Source organism: Oncorhynchus mykiss, chromosome 7 (genome assembly GCF_013265735.2).
Source record: "Oncorhynchus mykiss isolate Arlee chromosome 7, USDA_OmykA_1.1, whole genome shotgun sequence".
Lineage (NCBI taxonomy): Eukaryota > Metazoa > Chordata > Actinopteri > Salmoniformes > Salmonidae > Oncorhynchus > Oncorhynchus mykiss.
In genome coordinates this window covers 61,274,657-61,298,460 of record NC_048571.1, presented here as the reverse complement: position 1 = coordinate 61,298,460, position 23,804 = coordinate 61,274,657, and the positions used below count along the sequence as shown (strand labels likewise).

The window sequence follows — 23,804 nt, the reverse complement described above, 5'->3', positions numbered from 1 at the left end:
TTGGTAATCAGGCCTACCACTGTTGCATCATCTGCAAACTTGATGATTGAGTTGGAGACGTGCGTCACCACTCATGACTGAACAGGGACAACATGAGGGGGCTGAGCACACACCCCTGTGGAGCCCCCGTGTTGAGGTTCAGCGTAGCGGATGTGTTGTTGTCTACCTTCACCACTTGGGTTTGGCCTGTCAGGAAGTCCAGGACAAAGTTGCACAGGTTGGGGTTCAAACCCAGGGCCCTGAACTTAGTAATGAACTTGGAGGGTACTATGGTGTTGAAGGGCTGAGCTGTAGTAAATGAACAGCATTCTTACATGAGGTATTTCTCGATCCCCTATCCCGTCTGGATACATCATCCGTGGATCTGTTGAGACTGTATGCAAATTGTAGTGTGTCTAGGGTGTCAGGTAAGGTCCAGGTAATATGATCCTTAACTAGCCTCTCAAAGCACTTCATGATGACAGAAGTGAGTGCTACGGGGCGATAGTCATTTAGTCCAGTTACCTTCACTTTCTTAGGTACAGGAACAATGGTGGACATCTTGAAGCAAGTGGGAACAACAGACTGTGATATGGAGAGATAACATTTGTCCGTAAACACTCCAGCCAGCTGGTCTGCACATACTCTGAGGACGCTGCTTGGGATGCCGTCTGGGCCGGCAGCCTTGCGAGGGTTAACACGCTTAAATATCTTACTCACGTTGACCACTGAGAACGAGAGCTCACAGTCCACGTTTGTGGAGGTGGCCAGTGACGGCGGCACTATAGTTTCCTTGAAGTGGGTGAAGGTGTTTCGCTTGTATGGGAGCAAGGCGCTGGTGACACACATACAGATGGTGCCGGTGGGCCACTCTACCTTCATATAATCCTAAAAGGACCCTGCAACTATTTTCAAAAGACCCTGCAACTATTTTTTTACATATTTGACCACAGACAGACAGACAGCACAGCATATCACAGTGTGTCTAACCCACAGACAGTGTGTCTAACCCACAGACAGACAGACAGTGTGTCTAACCCACAGACAGACAGACAGACAGTGTGTCTAACCCACAGACAGACAGACAGTGTGTCTAACCCACAGACAGACAGACAGACAGTGTGTCTAACCCACAGACAGAGACAGTGTGTCTAACCCACAGACAGACAGACAGTGTGTCTAACCCACAGACAGACAGACAGTGTGTCTAACCCACAGACAGACAGACAGACAGTGTGTCTAACAGACAGACAGCACGTCTAACAGACAGACAGACAGTGTGTCTAACCCACAGACAGACAGACAGTGTGTCTAACCCACAGACAGACAGACAGTGTGTCTAACCCACAGACAGACAGACAGTGTGTCTAACCCACAGACAGACAGACAGTGTGTCTAACCCACAGACAGACAGACAGTGTGTCTAACCCACAGACAGACAGACAGTGTGTCTAACCCACAGACAGACAGACAGTGTGTCTAACCCACAGACAGACAGACAGTGTGTCTAACAGACAGACAGCACATCACAGTGGGTCTAACAGACAGACAGACAGAGAGTGTGTCTAACAGACACACAGACAGTGTGTCTAACAGACAGACAGACAGACAGTGTGTCTAACAGACAGACAGCACATCACAGTGGGTCTAACAGACAGACAGACAGTGTGTCTAACAGACAGACAGACAGTGTGTCTAACAGACAGACAGACAGTGTGTCTAACAGACAGACAGCACATCACAGTGGGTCTAACAGACAGACAGACAGACAGACAGCACATCACAGTGGGTCTAACAGACAGACAGACAGACAGACAGTGTGTCTAACAGACAGACAGACAGTGTGTCTAACAGACAGACAGACAGTGTGTCTAACAGACAGACGGCACATCACAGTGGGTCTAACAGACAGACAGACACAGAGACAGAGACAGAGACAGAGACAGAGACAGAGACAGAGACACAGACAGACAGACAATCATATCACATCCAGGGCATTATGCATGCAGAGGGATGCCCCTGAATGAATCCATGTGTGTAAATGTCATCAGTAAATGTCAATAGCTTGTCTGGAGCCAGGCCTGAGGACATGGAGGCTCAGTATATGGGCCCAGGGACCAACACCTACCTTAAATTAATTCTTAATCAACTATAAAGAGCTTCTCTGTCTAGCGTGATGAATTAAACAACATAACATCCAGCACCGACAGAGATGGGTGCCTCGCTTTGCGTTCTTATGTGATAAAAAAAATAATGTATGTATCATTTCTTACACTGTTACCCCAGGAAATCTTAAGTCTTATTACATACAGTAACTATTGGACATAAAAGCAACTTACCAACATTAGGACCAGGAATACGACTTTCCAGAAGCGGATCCTGTGTTTGGTTCACCACCCAGGACAATGAATCGGATCCCAGCAGGCGACCCAAAACAACGGCGCCGCAGAAGGGGCAGACGGAGTGGTCTTCTGGTCAGGCTCCGGAGACGGGCACATTGTGCACTGTTACCGAGTATACTACTCGCTAATGTCCAGTCTCTTGACAACAAGGTAGATGAAATCCGAGCAAAGGTTCGCTTCCAGAGAGACGTCAGAGACTGTAACATTCTCTGTTTCACGAAAACATGGCTCACTCGAGACACGCTAGCGGAGTCGGTACAGCCAGCTGGTTTCTTCACGCATCGCGCCGACAGAAATAATCATCTCTCTGGTAAGAAGAAGGGCGGGGGTGTATGCCTTATGATTAACGAGTCGTGGTGTGATCATAACAACATACAGGAACTCAAGTCCTTTTGTTCACCTGACCTAGAACTCCTTACAATCAAATGCCGAGCGCATTATCTACCAAGAAAATTCCCTTCGATTATAATCATAATAATAATCATAATCATATAGGCTCACAGCCAATAGACAGAAACTAAAACACCTGTGCTCAGGTCTGTTCAACGCTGGTTCGACCAATCTGATTCCACACTTCAAGATTGCTTTGATCACGTGAACTGGGATATGTTTCGGATAGATTCAAACAACAAAATTGATGTATACGCTGATTTGGTGGGCGAATTTATTAGCAAGTGCATTGGTGATGTTGTACCTACGGCAACAATTAAAACCTTCCCCAACCAGAAACCGTGGATTGATGGCAGCATTCGCGCAAAACTGAAAGCGGGAACCACTGCTTTTAAACAGGGCAAGGTGACCGGAAACATGGCCGCATACAAATAGTTTAGCTATTCCCTCCGCAAGGCAATCAAACTAGCTAAGTGTCAGTATAGAGACAAAGTAGAGTCGCAATTCAACGGCTCAGACACGAGAGGTATGTGGCAGGGTCTACAGTCAATCACGGACTACAAAAATAAAACCAGCCCCGTCGCGGACCCCGATGTCTTGCTCCCAGACAAACTAAACAACTTCTTTGCTTGCTTTGAGGACACTACAGTGCCACCGACACGGCCCGCTACCAAAACTCTCCTTCACCGCAGCCAACGTGAGGAAAACCCACGCAGGGCTGCCAGGCCCAGACGGCATTCCTAGCCGAATACTCAGAGCATGCACAGACCAGCTGGCTGGTGTGTTTAAGGACATATTCAATCAATCCCTATCCCAGTCTGCTGTCCCCACATGCTTCAGGAGGGCCACCATGGTTCCTGTTCCCAAGAAAGCTAAGGTAACTGAGCTAAACAACTATCGCCCCGTAGCACTCACTTCCGTCATCATGAAGTGCTTTGAGAGACTAGTCAAGGATCATATCACCTCCACCCTACCTGACACCCTATACCCACTCCAATTTGCTTACCGCCCCAATAGGTCCACAGACGACTCAATCGCAATCACACTGCCTTAACCCATCTGGACATGAGGAACACCTACAGTGCCTTGCGAAAGTATTCGGCCCCCTTGAACTTTGCGACCTTTTGCCACATTTCAGGCTTCAAACAAAGATATAAAACTGTATTTTTTTGTGAAGAATCAACAACAAGTGGGACACAATCATGAAGTGGAACGACATTTATTGGATATTTGAAACTTTTTTAACAAATCAAAAACGGAAAAATTGGGCGTGCAAAATTATTCAACCCCTTTACTTTCAGTGCAGCAAACTCTCTCCAGAAGTTCAGTGAGGATCTCTGAATGATCCAATGTTGACCTAAATGACTAATGATGATAAATACAATCCACCTGTGTGTATTCAAGTCTCCGTATAAATGCACCTGCACTGTGATAGTCTCAGAGGTCCGTTAAAAGCGCAGAGAGCATCATGAAGAACAAGGAACACACCAGGCAGGTCCGAGATACTGTTGTGAAGAAGTTTAAAGCCGGATTTGGATACAAAAAGATTTCCCAAGCTTTAAACATCCCAAGGAGCACTGTGCAAGCGATAATATTGAAATGGAAGGAGTATCAGACCACTGCAAATCTACCAAGACCTGGCCGTCCCTCTAAACTTTCAGCTCATACAAGGAGAAGACTGATCAGAGATGCAGCCAAGAGGCCCATGATCACTCTGGATGAACTGCAGAGATCTACAGCTGAGGTGGGATACTCTGTCCATAGGACAACAATCAGTCATATATTGCACAAATCTGGCCTTTATTGAAGAGTGGCAAGAAGAAAGCCATTTCTTAAAGATATCCATAAAAAGTGTCGTTTAAAGTTTGCCACAAGCCACCTGGGAGACACACCAAACATGTGGAAGAAGGTGCTCTGGTCAGATGAAACCAAAATTGAACTTTTTGGCAACAATGCAAAACGTTATGTTTGGCGTAAAAGCAACACAGATGAACACACCATCCCCACTGTCAAACATGGTGGTGGCAGCATCATGGTTTGGGCCTGCTTTTCTTCAGCAGGGACAGGGAAGATGGTTAAAATTGATGGGAAGATGGATGGAGCCAAATACAGGACCATTCTGGAAGAAAACCTGATGGAGTCTGCAAAAGACCTGAGACTGGGACGGAGATTTGTCTTCCAACAAGACAATGATCCAAAACATAAAGCAAAATCTACAATGGAATGGTTCAAAAATAAACATATCCAGGTGTTAGAATGGCCAAGTCAAAGTCCAGACCTGAATCCAATCGAGAATCTGTGGAAAGAACTGAAAACTGCTGTTCACAAATGCTCTCCATCCAACCTCACTGAGCTCGAGCTGTTTTGCAAGGAGGAATGGGAAAAATGTTCAGTCTCTCGATGTGCAAAACTGATAGAGACATACCCCAAGCGACTTACAGCTGTAATCGCAGCAAAAGGTGGCGCTACAAAGTATTAACTTAAGGGGGCTGAATAATTTTGCACGCCCAATTTTTCAGTTTTTGATTTGTTCAAAAAGTTTGAAATATCCAATAAATGTCGTTCCACTTCATGATTGTGTCCCACTTGTTGTTGATTCTTCACAAAAAAAATTGTTTTATATCTTTATGTTTGAAGCCTGAAATGTGGCAAAAGGTCGCAAAGTTCAAGGGGGCCGAATACTTTCGCAAGGCACTGTATGTAAGAATGCTGTTCATAGACTACAGCTCAGCATTTAACACCATAGTATCCTCCAAACTCGTCATTAAGCTGGAGACCCTGGGTCTCGACCCCGCCCTGTGCAACTGGGTCTTGGACTTTCTGACGGGCCACCCCCAGGTGGTGAGGGTAGGAAACAACATCTCCACCCCGCTGATCCTCAACACTGGGGCCCCACAAGGGTGCGTTCTCAGCCCTCTCCTGATCGTGGACTTCAGGAAACAGGGAGGGAGCAGCCCTCTAGCCACATCGACGGCACAGTAGTGGAGAAGGTGGAAAGTTATGTTCCTCGGCGTACACATCACGGACAAACTGAAATGGTCCACCCACACAGACAGCGTGGTGAAGAAGGCGCAACAGCGCCTCTTCAACCTCAGGAGGCTGAAGAAATTTGGCTTGTCACCAAAAACACACACAAACATTTACAGATGCACAATCGAGAGCATCCTGTCGGGCTGCATCACCGCCTGGTACGGGAACAGCTCTGCCCACAACCGCAAGGCTCTCCAGAGGGTAGTGAGGTCTGCACAACGCATCACCGGGAGCAAACTACCTGTCCTCCAGGACACCTACACCACCCGATGTCACAGGAAGGCCATAAAGATCATCAAGGACAACAACCACCCGAGCCACTGCCTGTTCACTCCACTATCATCCAAAAGGCGAGGTCAGTACAGGTGCATCAAAGCTGGGACCTAGAGACTGAAAAACAGCTTATATCTCAAGGCCATCAGACTGTTAAACAGCCATCATTAACATTGATTGGCTGCTGCCAACACACTGACTCAACTCCAGCCACTTTAATAATAAAACATTGGATGTAATAAATGTTTCACTAGTCACTTTAAACAAGGACACTTTATATAATGTTAATATACCCTACATTACTCATCTCATATGTATATACTGTACTCTATACCATCTACTGCATCTTGCCTATGTCGTTCGGCTATTGCTCATCCATATATTTATATGTACATATTCTTATTAATTCCTTTACACTTGTGTGTATATAAGGTAGCTGTTGGGAAATTGTTAGATTACTTGTTAGATATTACTGCATGGTCGGAACTAGAAGAACAAGCATTTCGCTACACTCGCATTAACATCTGCTAACCATATGTATGTGACCAATAAAATTTGATTTGATTTTGAACATATACAGCACAAACATGGAGGACTTTTGACAAAGACAGAATAGAGGACGACAGTTTGTGACAACAGCCTAATCGGATGTAAGCCTTATGTACCACCACAGATTATGCATTATATTGACCAGATACTCCACCACCCGCTCAAACAATTAAAATAAATGTCTTCAAAAATGGAAAGCAGTCATGTGGCGGCAAGGTCAGGTGGCACCCTTCTAGCCAATGAGAGGGCATATACGACTGTGATAACAGGCACAACTGTTAAGTTGCCAGGATGTCACGTGTCCTACTTCTAAATATTAGTATACTCGTAACAACCTATGCATTATGGAACTTCTATCCGATCAAATAAGCCACATGTAGCAAATAAACACATTCGACAAGCTCTCATTGACCTCTGTACAAAAACTCCTCGCTTGGTGAGCAAACAACTACAACAAAAACAGGAGAAAACTAATTTTGGGCCCAGTTACCCCTCTCACTTCACTTCATCCTCTCTGGTACCACATAGGAATAAAGAGGACTAGGTAACCTCCAATGATGTATGGTACATACCATGATGTAGTTGCGGAGTTCGGGGTATACTCTGTAGGGTGCCAGCCAGTGGGACAGGGGGGTGGTGGAGGGAAAGGTGGTGGTCACAGCCAGGGACACCTCGGGGAAGGACAGCACATTGAAGCCAAACTTCTCATACAGCTTCTGGAGATCTTCGTCAGGCTTTTCATCTCCCTCGCTCAGGATACTGCCAATGATGTAGCGACACTGGTCATCGGGCACCTGTGTGTGTGTGAGAGAGACATTGAGATGAACAGGGGGGAGGGGGGGGGGGGGGGGGGGGGGTGGGACAGACAGAAACCAAAATGAGACCAAAACACATGTCAAATATTAAGTTCAGAACATATACACTGTGTGAACAAAACATTTTGCTGGCCTATGTTGACTCCAATGCTTCCCACAGTTGTGTCGAGTTGGCTGGATGTCTTTTGGTTGGTGGACCATTATTGGTGCACACAGGAAATTGTTGAGCATGAAAAACCCAGCAGTGTTGCAGTTCTTGACACACTCAAACTGGTGCACCTGGCACCTACTACAGATGTAAGATCTTAACTGAATCACTTTTGTATTGCTTAATATTTTCCTACAATGAAAACTTGTGTATTTTAGGTTTTAAAAAGTTTAAAAAGTTTGTAATTTCCACTTGAAATGTCAAACATGATTTTCCCTAACGAAAAATGTATCAACCCCTACATAAATGTCCATTAATTATAATCAACATAATAATTCACATTTCCTGTTGCTGCAGGATTATTTTCCTGCTGAAGCAAACTGGCTCAAAATAAGATCCTACATTAAAAAAATTGAATATTTTGTCTTGCCCATTCACTCTAAATGGTACACAAACACAATCCATGTCTTAATTTTCTCAAGGCTTAAAAATCCTTCTTTAACCTGTCTTCTCCCCTTTATCTACAATGATTGAAGTGGATTTATTAACAAGTGACATCAGTAAGGGATCATAGCTTTCACCTGGATTCACCTGGCCAGTCTGTCATGGAAAGAGCAGGTGTTCCTAATGTTTTGTACACAGTGGAAATCCCTATCCATCCTCCCAGTCCTCCAATCAGACCAGCTAGTACAAGAGAACAACAGAAGGCAGAAGGAATGGGAGAATCTTTCAACATAAGTACGTGTGGACATCAGACAGCAAGCTGTCAATCACACTGGGCTCCAGTCTTGCTGCAGTCTGTCTGGTAGCTGGTGATACAGTGACATAAGAATGGCATGAGGTCAGATCTCAGAGACATGGCTTCTGGGCTGGGCGCTGTTCCTGTAGGCCTGTGACGGTCTTCCTTGGTGTGACTGGTCCCTAGCGCTCTTCATCAACATCCCTGACAGCCACACACATCTTATAATTTAACCAGCCACAATTCCTCTCTCTTGTTCCTTTCTCTCTCCCCACTACATTTTTTTGAATAAACATTCTGTTACCATAAAGAAGCCAGGCCTTGGTACAGGAGAATGTAAGATCAAAAAATTGTGAAGAAAGTCACAAGTGTCTCTAGGTATGGGCTATAGTCTACTCCCCAACCAACAAAACATCCCTTTAATTGCCTTCCTGACCAGTGGCTGGGCCATGCAAGCATTAGAAATAATCACAATGGCTGTGTTCCTAGCGACTTAGTACACAATCAACACTAAAAACGGTCCATGTGGATGCTGCTTTTGTCCAGGCTGTCGATGTACAAGTTATATTGTCTTGGCTGCGTGTATCACCCACCTTCCTACATGAGCATGATAAAAGGTGTTGGTTGTCAACAAGGCTTGTGTATAATGACTGGTCAATACTGCCAGGCTGTGATAAGAAACAGCTACATCCATTTAAATAAAAGGAGAGATGGCCGCTGCCCTCCCACGGCTTCGTCCCACTATTTAACCATCTCTCCCTTTTTCGCTTAGTCTCGAAAACCCAACCCTGGGCAGCAGTGACTAGGGTCTGGTTTCAATGACGTTCTCTTTTGGCAACTTTGATAAGGGGCACTCTTCAGATAGACAACTCTCCAAACAAATCACAAGGCAGAAGAACATGGCGATTGGAAAACAACGTTTGCAGTGGTTTTAGTGAAGGTGCACTCATTAAGAATAACCTCGGTGTTCTCCATGTTGCTAGCTACTGCTTTATTTAAGCGGATAAGGTAGTGGCGTTGGCAGAGATGTAGTTCTTCTATACCAAAATAGTTTGCCACTGAAACCAGACCCTAGTCACTGTTGCCTAGGTTTTTGATACTACCTACCTCGCTTGCTAATGATATCAATTAGAGCTCCTGCTATCACTCGCAGCCCACACACCCACCAGTGGAGGCTCCTCAGAGAAGCAGCATCCTCAGTGAATTATTATTATTTTATTAATAGTGATTTAAAAAAAAAAAAGTTATCCTTTTTTAGATAAAACTATACTAAATATATTCACTTCACCAAATAATTAAAACACACTTTTGAAGAAGGTCTACAGTAGCAGTGAAGGTCTACAGTAGCCTCAACAGCACTCTCCGGGATAGCACCATGGTTTAGCCAGAAGACAGTTTCCGTCCACCTCTGGGTACATTGACTTATACAAAACCTAGGAGTCTCATGGTTCTCACCCCCTTCCATAGACTTAGAGTAATTATGACATCCTCCAACCTATCAGAGCTCTTGCAGCATAAATTGACATGTCTGCCCAATCAAATGAAGAGAGAATGAATCTAGTACTGAAAGCATAAGCTACAGCTAGCTAGCACTGCAGTGAAGAAAATGTGGTGAGTAGTTGACTCAGAGGGAGAAAGACAATAGTTTGAACAATTTTGAACAAATACATATCTACAAACATGAAAAAGCAAGAGAGATTTTTTTTGTATTTTCTTTACTTTCACAGTGACAATGATGTAGGCTGAGTGTAGCAGTTATGGTACGAAGGTTTGGCTTGGAAAAGTTTTTTCACCTGGTCAAAGAATATATCACTGTCACCTTGATTACTCAAATGTTGCACCTACGTTGAAAACTTTCATTCGTAGGCTTGGTTGTTGCAACCTCATGATGGGTATAGGGACAATTCTAGTATCATGTAGTAGCCTAAATCTATCAATGTTCCATAGAGCTGGGTGAATGGAATATGAACGATTCATCCAATAAGCTTTAATAGAAATAAGGCCATGCTTATTAAAAATAAATACGGCCTCCCTCATCTTAAAACGACACAGACCGCAACTGACACACACAAACACACTTGTGCGCGCATGCACAGACAACACACACGCAGACACAGTGGCAGACACAAACACAATCAGCAACACTTGATTTCATCTCTCCTCCACTACAGATAACACACCCCAGAGAGACTACAGGCAATTAGGAGATTTGAGTATCCTTCTTGCTCTCTCCTCTTCTTTTAGCTGTGTGTGTGTGTGTGTGTGTGTGTATATATATATAAAATATATAAATAAATAAAAGTTAGGTTTATGTCAGAAATGTAACGCACTAGGAGAATTCTGCCAGACAGTTTGTCCAATGCAGAGAGCTGTGTTCTCAAAGCCAACCACAGCTCCTTAAAAAACAGTTGGTCTGAAACACAGAGCTGGCTTCAATCCAAAGGAGAGGCTGAGGAGAGTTAACAGTGCCCTGATATTGGCCCAGGCAAACAACTGGCTCGTTGGTTAATGGGAAGACAGTGGAGCTGTCCGGGCCGTAATTGGACGGTGTAGTTGTCAAGTTGCATCGCCAAGCCTCAGAAAACTAATTCAGCACATCACACGGTGTAAGCTCCATCACATCAACGCCACCAAAAACATAGCTAGAGCTTACACAAACTGCCAGAGGTCCCTCAATTTTCCCTCCAGTCAACTTTAACAATCGTTGTTTATGCTCCTGCCCATGCTTTAGAATGCTCATTATTTCCTAATGCAGATGCATCCTCTCACAAATGGTGTGATTCTCCTTCTCTCTCCACCCCAGTTCCTCTATAAACCAGGTCTCCTGAGAGCTGTTGGGAAGAAAAGTCATTTCAAAAGCAATTCTTTGCTTGGAGGTGCGAGGGCCTTTTCTGACAGATGAGGACTCTCCAACAATAAAAAGATATGGCTGGCAGAGGTAATTCATTATTAGCAGACATGTAATGAGGATTTACACTCATCTTCTCTCTGCTGCTCTTCCCTCCCGGGTATCACTTCTAGGAATTAATTATTCTCAAAATCAGCCTATTTTCCAATGGCTCATCGCTAAAGCATTAGCGCTTTAGGGAGGACAGTGCGGGGGCACAGACACATACTTGTTTTTCAGCTAGGAGGAGAGAAGCCTAACCTTTGTATTACAGTCCAAGAAGAGAAAAGATGTACATAATGATGGAGCCCCATGCACTCTGCCTAGCCAAGTATCACACATGACAATTTAACAGCCAGGCAGGACTACAAATCTAAATATTAGTCTGGATTGGCAATGTGGCGTGGGGTCATTTAGTCTCCTGATGAATCCTTGGTTAACAGGCCAGTTAAAGAATGGATCATCAGCTCACTGTCTATGGGCAGCATACATGATGTCCACTCAACACCAGAATGGATCATCAGCTCACTGTCTATGGGCAGCCTACATGATGTCCACTCAACACCAGAATGGATCATCAGCTCACTGTCTATGGGCAGCCTACATGATGTCCACTCAACACCAGAATGGATCACCAGCTCACTGTCTATGGGCAGCCTACATGATGTCCACTCAACACCAGTTTGGGCCAGTTTCCCAGATTAAGCCTAGTCCTGGACAAAAAAAATCAAAATGAAGATTCATCATTTAGAAATATTGATAATCCAGGACTAGGCATAATCTGGCTTTGGGAAACCGGCACCTCTTGACTGATGCCAAAGTAGTACACAGGGTAGGTATACACAGTTGAGTTTCTCTCAGCCTAACACACCATAGGGTGGGTTTCTCTCCTCTCCGAGTTCTGGTGGCAGGATTCACCACCCATCCTGTCACAGTAGTGGGGACACGGTTAGTGTCCTCATTCTAGGTTAATTTAGCACTGCTGGTTTCAAACTACAGTAATGCCCTCTCAATTTCATCTTTCTTGGTTAGTTTGTGTAGTCCAACATAGATAAACGTTCCACAGAAACAGAATGACGTGGGACATCATCTTCAGAGTAGAGAATAAAACATTGCTTGTTCGCTCATATATTTTGAAATTTGCTGCCCCCTTAAATCTTGTGTGATCAGGCTCCAGTACAGTGCAGTATGTGTGTTGACTGACTGTTGTGATGGGATGGGATGGACGGAGCTTAGAGGCTGTGTGATTGTGAACCAAAGCTGCACTGCACTACAGTTGATAGACCCTTACAATCATGGCATGTAGTATAGCCTATGTGAAGTCCGACTCTCTCCATGTGTTCGCCTAATAAGAATTGGGCTATGGAGTAGACTTGATATCCATCCACAGAGAGCAAATCAAAGTCAAATGACACTGACAGTGAGGAGAGGAGATTGAGAGAACAGGAATGACAAAGTCAGTCAGAGACCCAGACATCAAGTCTTTCTCCCCTCCATTTTGTGTGAGATGAGAGACGGCCTGTCGGTTGCAATTGTTGTTAAGGTAGCTTGATTGGAAGCAATTAAGCCAACTCCCCCGCCCCAATAGGCCCACGACAAAGACAAGAGATTCCCAGGCTGCCTGAGATTGAAACTAGTAGGGGTTCACAGTGGAAAGACTGCAGATATCTTATGACGTTGGGCTGTTTCAGGCCCAATTAAAAGGGACAGCAAAAAGTAGTTTGGAAAACAACTGGCTAAAAATTGAGGCCGAGACGGTCAATTTATTAAAGTGCATTCGGAAGGTATTCAGACCCCTTGACTTTTTCCACATTTTGTTATGTTACAGCCTTATTCTAAAATTGATTAAATCTGGGGGTTCTCATCTACACACAATACCCCATAATGACAAAGCAAAAACAGGTTTTTAGAATTTTTGCAAATGTATAACAATTTAAAACAGAACTATTATATTTACATACGTATTCAGACCCTTTACTCAATACTTTGTTGAAGCACCTTCAGCAGAGATAACAGCCTAGAGTCTTATTCATATGACAAGCTTGGCACACTTGTGTTTGGGGAGTTTCTCCCATTCTGGATGGGGAGCGTCGCTGCACAGATATTTTCAGGTCTCTCCAGAGATGTTCGATTGGGTTCAAGTCCGGGCTTTGGCTGGGCCACTCAAGGACATTCAGAGACATGTCCCGAAGTAACTCCTGCGTTGTCTTGGCTGTGTGCTTAGGGTCGTTGTCCTGTTGGAAGGTGAACCTTCACCCCCAGTCTGAGGTCCTGAGCGCTCTGGAGCATGTTTTCATCAAGGATCTCTGTAATTTCCTCCGCTCATCTTTCCCTCAATCCTGACTAGTCTCCCAGTCCCTACCGCTGAAAAACATCCCCACAGAATGATGCTGCCGCCACCACCATGCTTCACCGTAGGGATGGTGCAAGTTTTCCTCCAGACGTGACGCTTGGTATTCAGGCCAAAGAGTTCAATCTTGATTTCATCAGACCAGAGAATCTTGTTTGTCATGGTCTGAGAGTCCTTTAGGTGCCTTTTGGCAAACTCGGGCTGTCATGTGCCTTTCACTGAGGAGTGGCTTCTGTCTGGCCACTCTACCATAAAGGCCTGATTGATGGAGTGCTGCAGAGATGGATGTCCTTCTGGAAGGTTCTCCCATCTCCACAGAGGAACTCTGGTTCTTGGTCACCACCCTGACCAAGGCCCTTCCCCCCAGATTGCTCAGTTTGGCCTGGGTGGCCAGCTCTAGGAAGAGTCTTGGTGGTTTCGAACTTCTTCCATGTAAGAATGATGGAGGCCACTGTGTTCTTGGGGACCTTCAATGCTGCACAAATGATTTGGTACCCTTCCCCAGATCTGTACCTTGACACAATCTTGTATCGCAGCTCTACGGACAATTCCTTCGACCACATGGCTTGGGTTTTGCTCTGACATACACTGTCAACTGTGGGACCTTATATAGACAGGTGTGTGTTTCCGAATCATATCTAATCTATTTAAATTTACCACAGGTGTACTCCAATCAAGTCGTTAAACATCTCAAGGATGGTCAATAGAAACAGGATGCACCGGAGCTCAATTTCTAGTCTCATAGAAAAGGGCCTCAATAATTGTGTAAATAAGGTATTTTAGATTTTTCTTTGTCATTATGGGGGTATTGTGTGTAGATTGCTAAGGATTTTTTTTTTTTAAATCTATTTTAAAATAAGGCTGTAATGTTACAAAATGTGGAAAAAGTCAAGGGGTCTTAACACTTTCCTTAGGCACTGTATGGATCTGTGCCATTCACTTTGAATTGGACTGTGTTTACAACATGAGGGGTTGCGAGTAGATGCGCTCAATGGGTGACATGTCTGGTGAGTATGCAGGCCATGTAAGAACTAGGACATGTTCAACTTCCAGGAATTGAGTACATGGGGTTGTGCATTATCATGCTGAAACATGAGGTGATGGCGGCGGATGAATGGCATGACAATGGGCCTCGGGACCTCGTTACGGTATCTCTGGCAATTTGAATGCACATCGATAAAATACAATTGTGTTCGTTGTCAGTAGCTTATGCCTGCCCATACCATAACCACACCACCACCATGGGGCACTCTGTTCACAACATTGACCTCAGCAAACTGCTCACCCACACAACGCCATACAAGTTGTCTGCCATCTGCCCAGTACAGTTGAAACCGGGATTCATCCATGAAGAGCACATTTCTCCACCATCCCAGTGACATCGAAGGTACAGTGCCTTGCGAAAGTATTCGGCCCCCTTGAACTTTGCGAACTTTTGCCACATTTCAGGCTTCAAACATAAAGATATAAAACTGTATTTTTTTGTGAAGAATCAACAACAAGTGGGACACAATCATGAAGTGGAACGACATTTATTGGATATTTCAAACTTTTTTAACAAATCAAAAACTGAAAAATTGGGCGTGCAAAATTATTCAGCCCCCTTAAGTTAATACTTTGTAGCGCCACCTTTTGCTGCGATTACAGCTGTAAGTCGCTTGGGGTATGTCTCTATCAGTTTTGCACATCGAGAGACTGAGATTTTTTACCCTTCCTTCTTGCAAAACAGCTCGAGCTCAGTGAGGTTGGATGGAGAGCATTTGTGAACAGCAGTTTTCAGTTCTTTCCACAGATTCTCGATTGGATTCAGGTCTGGACTTTGACTTGGCCATTCTAACACCTGGATATGTTTATTTTTGAACCATTCCATTGTAGATTTTGCTTTATGTTTTGGATCATTGTCTTGTTGGAAGACAAATCTCCGTCCCAGTCTCAGGTCTTTTGCAGACTCCATCAGGTTTTCTTCCAGAATGGTCCTGTATTTGGCTCCATCCATCTTCCCATCAATTTTAACCATCTTCCCTGTCCCTGCTGAAGAAAAGCAGGCCCAAACCATGATGCTGCCACCACATTGTTTGACAGCGGGGATGGTGTGTTCAGGGTGATGAGCTGTGTTGCTTTTACGCCAAACATAACGTTTTGCATTGTTGCCAAAAAGTTCAATTTTGGTTTCATCTGACCAGAGCACCTTCTTCCACATGTTTGGTGTGTCTCCCAGGTGGCTTGTGGCAAACTTTAAACACTTTTTATGGATATCTTTAAGAAATGGCTTTCTTCTTGCCACTCTTCCATAAAGGCCAGATTTGTGCAATATACAACTGATTGTTGTCCTATGGACAGAGTCTCCCACCTCAGCTGTAGATCTCTGCAGTTCATCCAGAGTGATCATGGGCCTCTTGGCTGCATCTCTGATCAGTCTTCTCCTTGTATGAGCTGAAAGTTTAGAGGGACGGCCAGGTCTTGGTAGATTTGCAGTGGTCTGATACTCCTTCCATTTCAATATTATCGCTTGCACAGTGCTCCTTGGGATGTTTAAAGCTTGGGAAATCTTTTTGTATCCAAATCCGGCTTTAAACTTCTTCACAACAGTATCTCGGACCTGCCTGGTGTGTTCCTTGTTCTTCATGATGCTCTCTGCGCTTTTAACGGACCTCTGAGACTATCACAGTGCAGGTGCATTTATACGGAGACTTGATTACACACAGGTGGGTTGTATTTATCATCATTAGTCATTTAGGTCAACATTGGATCATTCAGAGATCCTCACTGAACTTCTGGAGAGAGTTTGCTGCACTGAAAGTAAAGGGGCTGAATAATTTTGCATGCCCAATTTTTCAGTTTTTGATTTGTTAAAAAAGTTTGAAATATCCAATAAATGTCGTTCCACTTCATGATTGTGTCCCACTTGTTGTTGATTCTTCACAAAAAAAATACAGTTTTATATCTTTATGTTTGAAGCCTGAAATGTGGCAAAAGGTCGCAAAGTTCAAGGGGGCCGAATACTTTCGCAAGGCACTGTAAGCATTATCCCACTGAAGTTGGTTACGACATCGAACTGCAGTCATGTCAAGACCCTGGTGATGACGACGAGCACGCAGATGGGTTTCCCTGAGACAGTTTGTGTAGAAATTCTTCATTTGTGCAAACCCAGTTTCATCAGCTGTCCTTGTGGCTGGTCTCAGACAATCCTGCAGGTGGAGGTCCTGGATTACATGTGGTCTGCGGTTGTGAGGCCGGTTGGACGTACTGCCAAATTCTCTAAAACGACATTGGCTTATGGTAGAGAAATTAACATTAAATTCTCTGGCAACAGCTCTGGTGGATATTCCGGAAGTCAGCATGCCAATTTCATGCTACCTCAAACCTTGAGACATCTGTGGCATTGTGTTGTTTGACAAAACTACACATTTTAGAGTGGCCTTCTATGGTCCCCAGCACAAGGTGCACCTGTGTAATGGTCATGCTGTTTAATCAGCTTCTTGATATGCCACACCTGTCAGGTGGATTTATCTTGGTAAAGGAGAAATGCTCACTAACAGGGATGTTAAGAAATTTGTGCAAAACATTTGAGAGAAATAAAGTTTTTGTGAATATGGAACATTTCTGGAATCTTTTATTTAAACTCAAACATGGGACCAACACTTTCCATGTTGTGTTTATATTTTTGTTCAGTGTATATTATTATTATTACTATCAATGCATTGTTTGGAAAAAGCTCTCAAGGTAAGAATTTTACTATACAGTTTTACACCGGTTGTATCCTGTGCACGTAGCGAATAAACTTTGAAACAAGCTTTTAATTCCAGGCCATTTCCCATGTAGGCTTAATGCTTCTGGCCAATCGAATCAGACAGGTAGACTTCTGGCTGCTTTCCGCTGAACCTCTCCCTATTACCACACTAAAGAGCACCATAGACCTGCTGTGTCTCCACTCAAACAGTCTAATAAGCGGAGGAAACGATGACATCACTGTGGTCTACATATCTACCTGTCCACTCTGCTATGAGGTAGACTGACCGGAGACCTGACCCGTGACTGTCAGCAACCCTGTTAGGACACCCATGCCTTTGTGGTAATGAGATTAGAGCATTAAGCCAATTAAAGCAAACACACGCACACACCAGCCGCCTGTCCGCCCGCCCAACACTGGGCAGCCAGGACAAAGAGCCAGCCAGGCCTAAAGATAATTGGCTGTCTGGGTGCTGTCTGTGACTGTGATGCCCCGACGTAGAGAGGTGTGGATGCCAGTCACAGCAGAGTGACCACAGCAGATTAATATTGGACACACTGGCTATAGACCTAGGTCAAATTAAGATGCTTAACCTAATATCAAAATAACATGCAATGCATATATGCTACCGGAATCCTGTTAGTTATGCTAATAGCGTGTGTGTTTGTGCCCTCCAGAAAAGATCCCTCTGCTACAGGCATGTCATCACTGCCATCTAGTGGTAAATTATAGGCCCTTACATGAACAGCCATAATAACACATTTATAACCATTCAAACATTGCTCTTAAAATCTTCCAATACATAAGGCCTGAAATACTTCTAAACAGTAGGCTTATGCACTGGTTGACGAGGGGTCAACTAATAGAGCTTAAGCTAGCCTATATTATGACTGACAGCTGCTGCATTACATTGGAGCATTAAATGAATGTCTCTAACCAAAAGAGCCATTGACAAACATCCTCAGTTAAGTGGCAGTTCGTTGGCAGACCTGTAAGACATGGTGTTGAAACTGTAACATAAGCAAAAGAGAGAGTTTGAGGCTCGTTAGAAGATAATTACAGCTCCGTCTGCATCCATCAGGCATCCTTTCCCCCAGGGAAGACAGACAGAGAGGACTGAGACTCCATTCCCCTGCTGGTGGGGTTGAAACCTACTTTTTTCTCTCGCTCGCTCTTCTCATCTGTTCCGCTTGTGAGGAGACATTAATTGCACACCCCACATGCATACTAAAACAGCTCTGTTGGAAAGCCTGTCAAAACACACTCACTAAAATATTAATGCACAAGGGAAACAGACAGCGAGCAGCATGTCACTCTTCCCCCCTTTTCAAATATTGCTTTTCCCCTTCAGGAACTCCTCACGCACAATTTGGATTGTTCCTTATTTGGATGAAGGAATATGGTGGCATTGGCAGCTCAAGTATAGAAAGTAAACAGTATAACTCAGAAGTAGTACTGGGCATTTCCATGGAAAAGGAACCATGAGCACCAACGTTTAATATTTTTAATGAATTTATCTTATTAACACTTTGTTCTAGCTAGCTATTTGTATAGGTAGCTATCAAGTAAACGCAATGATAGCCATTGCGTTTACTTGATAGCTACCTATACAAATAGCTAGCTAGAACAAAGTGTTAATGAGATAAATTCATTAAAAATATTAAAAGTTCATAGGAGCAGACGATTTATCATGACAAAAGGCCACCATTACATCAGTGTTTGAATTAGCCTACAGTCATTAGATGGAAATTAATGTAAAGAACAACTATACAACTACACACCTGTGTTAACAAGAGAATCACTGACATGGTGTCACTGGTCCTTTTGTGGCAGGGCTGAAATGCAGTGGAAATGTTTTTGGGGGATTCAGTTAATTTGCATGGCAAAGAGGGACTTTGCAATTCATTGCAATCACCTGATCATGCTTCATAACATTCTGGAGTATATGCAAATTGCTATCATACAAACTGAGGCTGCAGACTTTGTGAAAATGTATATTTATGTAATTCTCAAAACTTTTGGCCACGACTACAATATAGCACATTATTATTATTATTTTTATTCTTCAAGCTCTATCAAGTTGGTTGTTGATCATTCCTAGACAGTCATTTTCAAGTCTTGCCGTAGATTTTCAGGCCGATTAAAGTCAAAACTGTAACTAGAACACTCAGGATCATTCCATGTTGTCTTGGAAAGCACCTCCAGTGTATATTTGGCCTTATGTTTCAGGCTATTGTCTTGCTGAAAGGTGAATGTCACCCAGTGTCTGTGGGAAAGCAGACAGACTTTTTAAATGACATTATGGCGAATTGTGTGTAGGCTAGTGACTACATCTAAATGTAATACATTTTAAAATTCAGACTAACACAACAAAATGTGGAAAAAGTCAAGTGGTGTGAATACTTTCTGAAGGCACTGTAGTAGCTTGTCAGGGCACTAGGCCTGTCCCCGACAAAAATACATCTCTGTCAACCGAGTTGCCTGTTCTTTCGACCAATCGGTAGGTCGACATTTTCAAACTTATATTTTTCCATATATAGATACATCCTATCAACTATATCCAGTGAGCTTGTCTGATGCTTTAAAAACACACTGTTTGACGAAATAATTAAGACACACAAATGAGTCCGACCTTAATTGACTTTATTGTGCCAACCGGGCTCAGACTTGCTATGCTGTGTTTTTTTTTAAATGACATCGAATAACTAGCACCCATTAGCTCCCTCTCCTCCCTGCCCCAGCGACCACCACAGAACATTAATAGTGTTTATCACGCTGTCTGTGTTGGTGAAGCTGGAACATAATTAGGTTACAGCCATTACGGGCTGAAAAGTTTGACTGAAGATCCCTCATTTGCTTAGGAAAAACATTCCCTATTCCCTCCACCCTTGCTCTCTTTAAGTGACACATGTATGCATCGCATGCATGTGACCAATAGGGCCTGAGCTGTAGCATTTCATAATCACATCAATAAACTGGTTATAACAAACTCAAAACACGTGACAGCATAATGGATGCAGAGGACGTGACAAATAAACTTGAAATGGGGGACTGTTTACTTTTTGCTCAAGAGGTAAAGGGGAAGTCAAAAGTGTGGAATAAATTTGACTAGTTGCGGAAAATGCTGGAGATCAAGAAAAATAAGGTACGGAGCAAGCGCTGTGTGAATATTGTGTGTGCCAAACAGGTGCTGTTAGATTACAACATAATTTCTCTGCCCGTTTGGAACTTTGTAAACAACACTAAATAAATGATAAGCGTACCAGAGTCTGTTGTAACGTGCTTGTTATTGTACTTATTCTTTTTAAAGCCTTTATTGCTGCAAAGACTAAAACCAGTCACATTCATTCTTGAATGCAATTTCCAAAATGGATTTATGATTTATGATTATTTATGATTTACGCTTTGTTATGGTATTTTAAAACTAAAATGCTTGATTGCATTGCAATTCATGAATGACTCGTATGCTGTGTGATGACATGAACAAATTAATGATTGATTGATACAGTACAGCAGCATATAAGTATTAAAATAAAGGCCCGAAGTAAATTACGGTATTAAGACCAAACGCTCTTAGGCCTACAGCTCGATTGTGGTTATACAAGGCTGCTATTGTAAACCTACTAATGATAATGACATTACTTATTCTAATAATGATGATCATAACAATAATAGTCAAAATAACAATAAGGAGATCAAGAAAAAGGGAGGGTTATTATTATAATTTTTGGGACAATTTGGAACACTAAATAATTTATAAATAATAGAAGAGAGGCTGTTCTAATGAAAAAAAGTGTAAAGCTCTTATTACAGCATAGCCAAAAGTAAAAACAGATGTATTTTCAAAATTGTTTATCCGACAAACAATTTGTGGTTGGTGCTCACAGAGGATTGTTGCTCACAGAATGAGTCGGCTATTAAACAAACACTTAAACAGGCAACAGAAGCAGGATCTGTCTTATTTCTGTTGATACAGTGCATTCGGACAGAATTCAGACTAGTAATATGACATTTTTGGCCGATACCGATATCTTATATTTTCCTTGCCAAAAAAAATAACAATTCCGATATTTACATTTTTTATGGCCTTTTAAGCGTTCTAGTACAGTTAAATAGTCAACACACATGGACGCAGCGGTCTAAGGCACTGCAGGCGTCACTACAGTCCCTGGTTCGAATCCAGGCTGTATCACATCCAGCCGTTATTGGGAGTCCCATTGGGCGGTGCATAATTGGCCCAGCGTCGTCCGGGGTAGGCCGTCATTGTAAATAAGAATTTGTTCTTAACTGACTTGCCTAGTTAAATAAAAGGTTATAGACAGACACAACATTTATTTTGTTGGCATTTATATATGTCCCCATTACCAGGAAAACATCATCAAAACCTATTTCTTTCACTTACTTGCTGTGCTATTTTGTTGTTCATTTGTTCAGTCGTTTCATTCTCAATCAGGATTTCTATGGAACGCTGTTTAGGTCTTTGCGTGTCAAAAAAAGAAAATGACCAGTAGATAACACTATATGACGTGTCGAATAAGCTTGTTGACCAATCAGGACCTGAATGACTGTGCGTCACATAATAATTTAACACGTTCATACATTTTTTACGTAGTTATTACACATTGATTACACTATCACTCGTATTTTATGTCACAACGATTCATTGATACGTATGCTATGATGCTGGTAAAGTTGTCTCGCGCACCTACATGCTAGTCATAAAAAAAGCTAGTTAGCAATGTTCTTCACTAAAAACATTGCAAAAGGACATCCGTTTCAGCTAGCTAACTATACAGCTAGGTGTCATCTAAAATAACCCTAATTTATGAGGGAGTTTTTTATCTATGTGAAGCTAGCCACAAAAAGGATTATCCACAATAGTGGACATTGCGGTTAGCGATCAAAATAAACATATGGCATAATTATACTATTTGTATTTATTTGCATCACTGTCAATGACAGACTTTTATTTTGAAGGCAAACTGCAAATTCCACTATTGTGCCTAATCCTTAATATGGCTAGCTTCACAACACATAAACCGTTCCGGTCGAGCCTCACAAGCCAGATGAAGCTAGCTGGCTGCTTATAACGTTAGCTTTGGGCAACAGGGTTAAGTAACGTAAACTCACCCCATTCCGTACAAATGTGCGCAACCGCAACATTAAACGAGGCTACAAAGAAAACTAATGGGACTGTAGCGACTGTGTTGACTTCAAAAAAACTGACCCTCCGTTACATTGTGACGTGTCATGTCGTAACGTACAGCACACATAAAGCAACTATCTCTGTCTTACAATCTCTCTCCACCAGGTGTAGCACTTCTCTCATCCTTTAAAAACAAGAAATGGACAGTGACGGGGTAAAGGGGGGGATACCTAATAATTTTTTGCATCATCATTGCATGCGCCCTAAAAACCTGATTCAAATTCGACACAAACCTTCAAATAGGTATGTAACGACACATTATATAAACTCTTTATAGTGTTTTACTTACATTTTAGAGGCGATAACGTGATAAGTTGGACAGACCGAGTGAAGAAAAGCAATTTTCCCACACAACATCTCTCCTTCTCACTATCGCGCATTAGTTTCGCTTCCCCACCCGCCATTTTTAAAAAGACCCGACAGGGCTCATTGCCTGCTTGAATTATGCAGAAACGGGCTGCGTTTAGGCCGTGTAATTGATTATGTTGGAAAGAGGAGAAATTGTGCTTTACAATGGTATTGACATTACAGTTGATCTGGAAGTATTACATTTTTGGGGCGCTAAAGTAAGGGCGAGTTTACATAAGAGGCTACAAAGAAAAATAATAGCAGCGACTGTGTTGACTTCAAAATCTGGGGTGTGAACTACGTTTCTATTCAAGTGTTGATCGACATGGTAATGGCTCTACAGTATTGGAGAAAAGGTGAAAAAAAACTGACCCACCGTTACATCGAGACGTGTCATGCCGCAACGTACAGCATGAATAAAGCAACTATTTCTGTCTTACAATCTCTCTCCACCAGGTGTAGCACTTCTCTCATCGCTTAAAAACAAGAAATGGACAGTGACGGTGTAAGGGGGGATACCTAGTCATTTTTTGCGTCATCACTGCAAGCGATCATGATTCTCAAAGCCGCTGTTTACTTCTGAAGATCACTTTAGCACCGCCCAAAAAACCCAATTTAAATTAGAAACAAACCTTCAAATAAGTATGTAATGATACATTATATAAACTCTTTATAGTGTTTTTTTTTAAAAGATGTTTTCCCATACATCTCTCCATCTCACTACCACGCATTAGTTTTGCTTCCCCACCCACCATTTTTTTAAAGACCCGACAGGAGCTCATTGCCTTGTTGAATTATGCAGAAACGGGCAGCGTGGAGGTCTCGGCATGAATTCTGTTGGAAAGGGGAAAAATTGTGCTTTACAATGGTATTGACATTACAGTTGACCTGGAAGTATTACGTTTTTTGGGCGCTAAAATAAGGTCAATTGTACGGACCAAGGCGATGTACAAAAGTG

General features: G+C 42.9%; 1 protein-coding gene across 1 annotated transcript in view; it reads right to left on the bottom strand.

Annotated features, from left to right (window-relative positions):
* Window positions 1–23,804, bottom strand: part of LOC110528159 (testis-expressed protein 264) — a 120,326-nt gene that overhangs the window by 77,777 nt on the left and 18,745 nt on the right. The window contains exon 2 of the mRNA XM_021609987.2: window positions 7,196–7,417. Within this exon, the coding sequence (XP_021465662.2) occupies window positions 7,196–7,417 (222 nt within the window). The remainder of the gene's footprint in view (window positions 1–7,195; window positions 7,418–23,804) is intronic.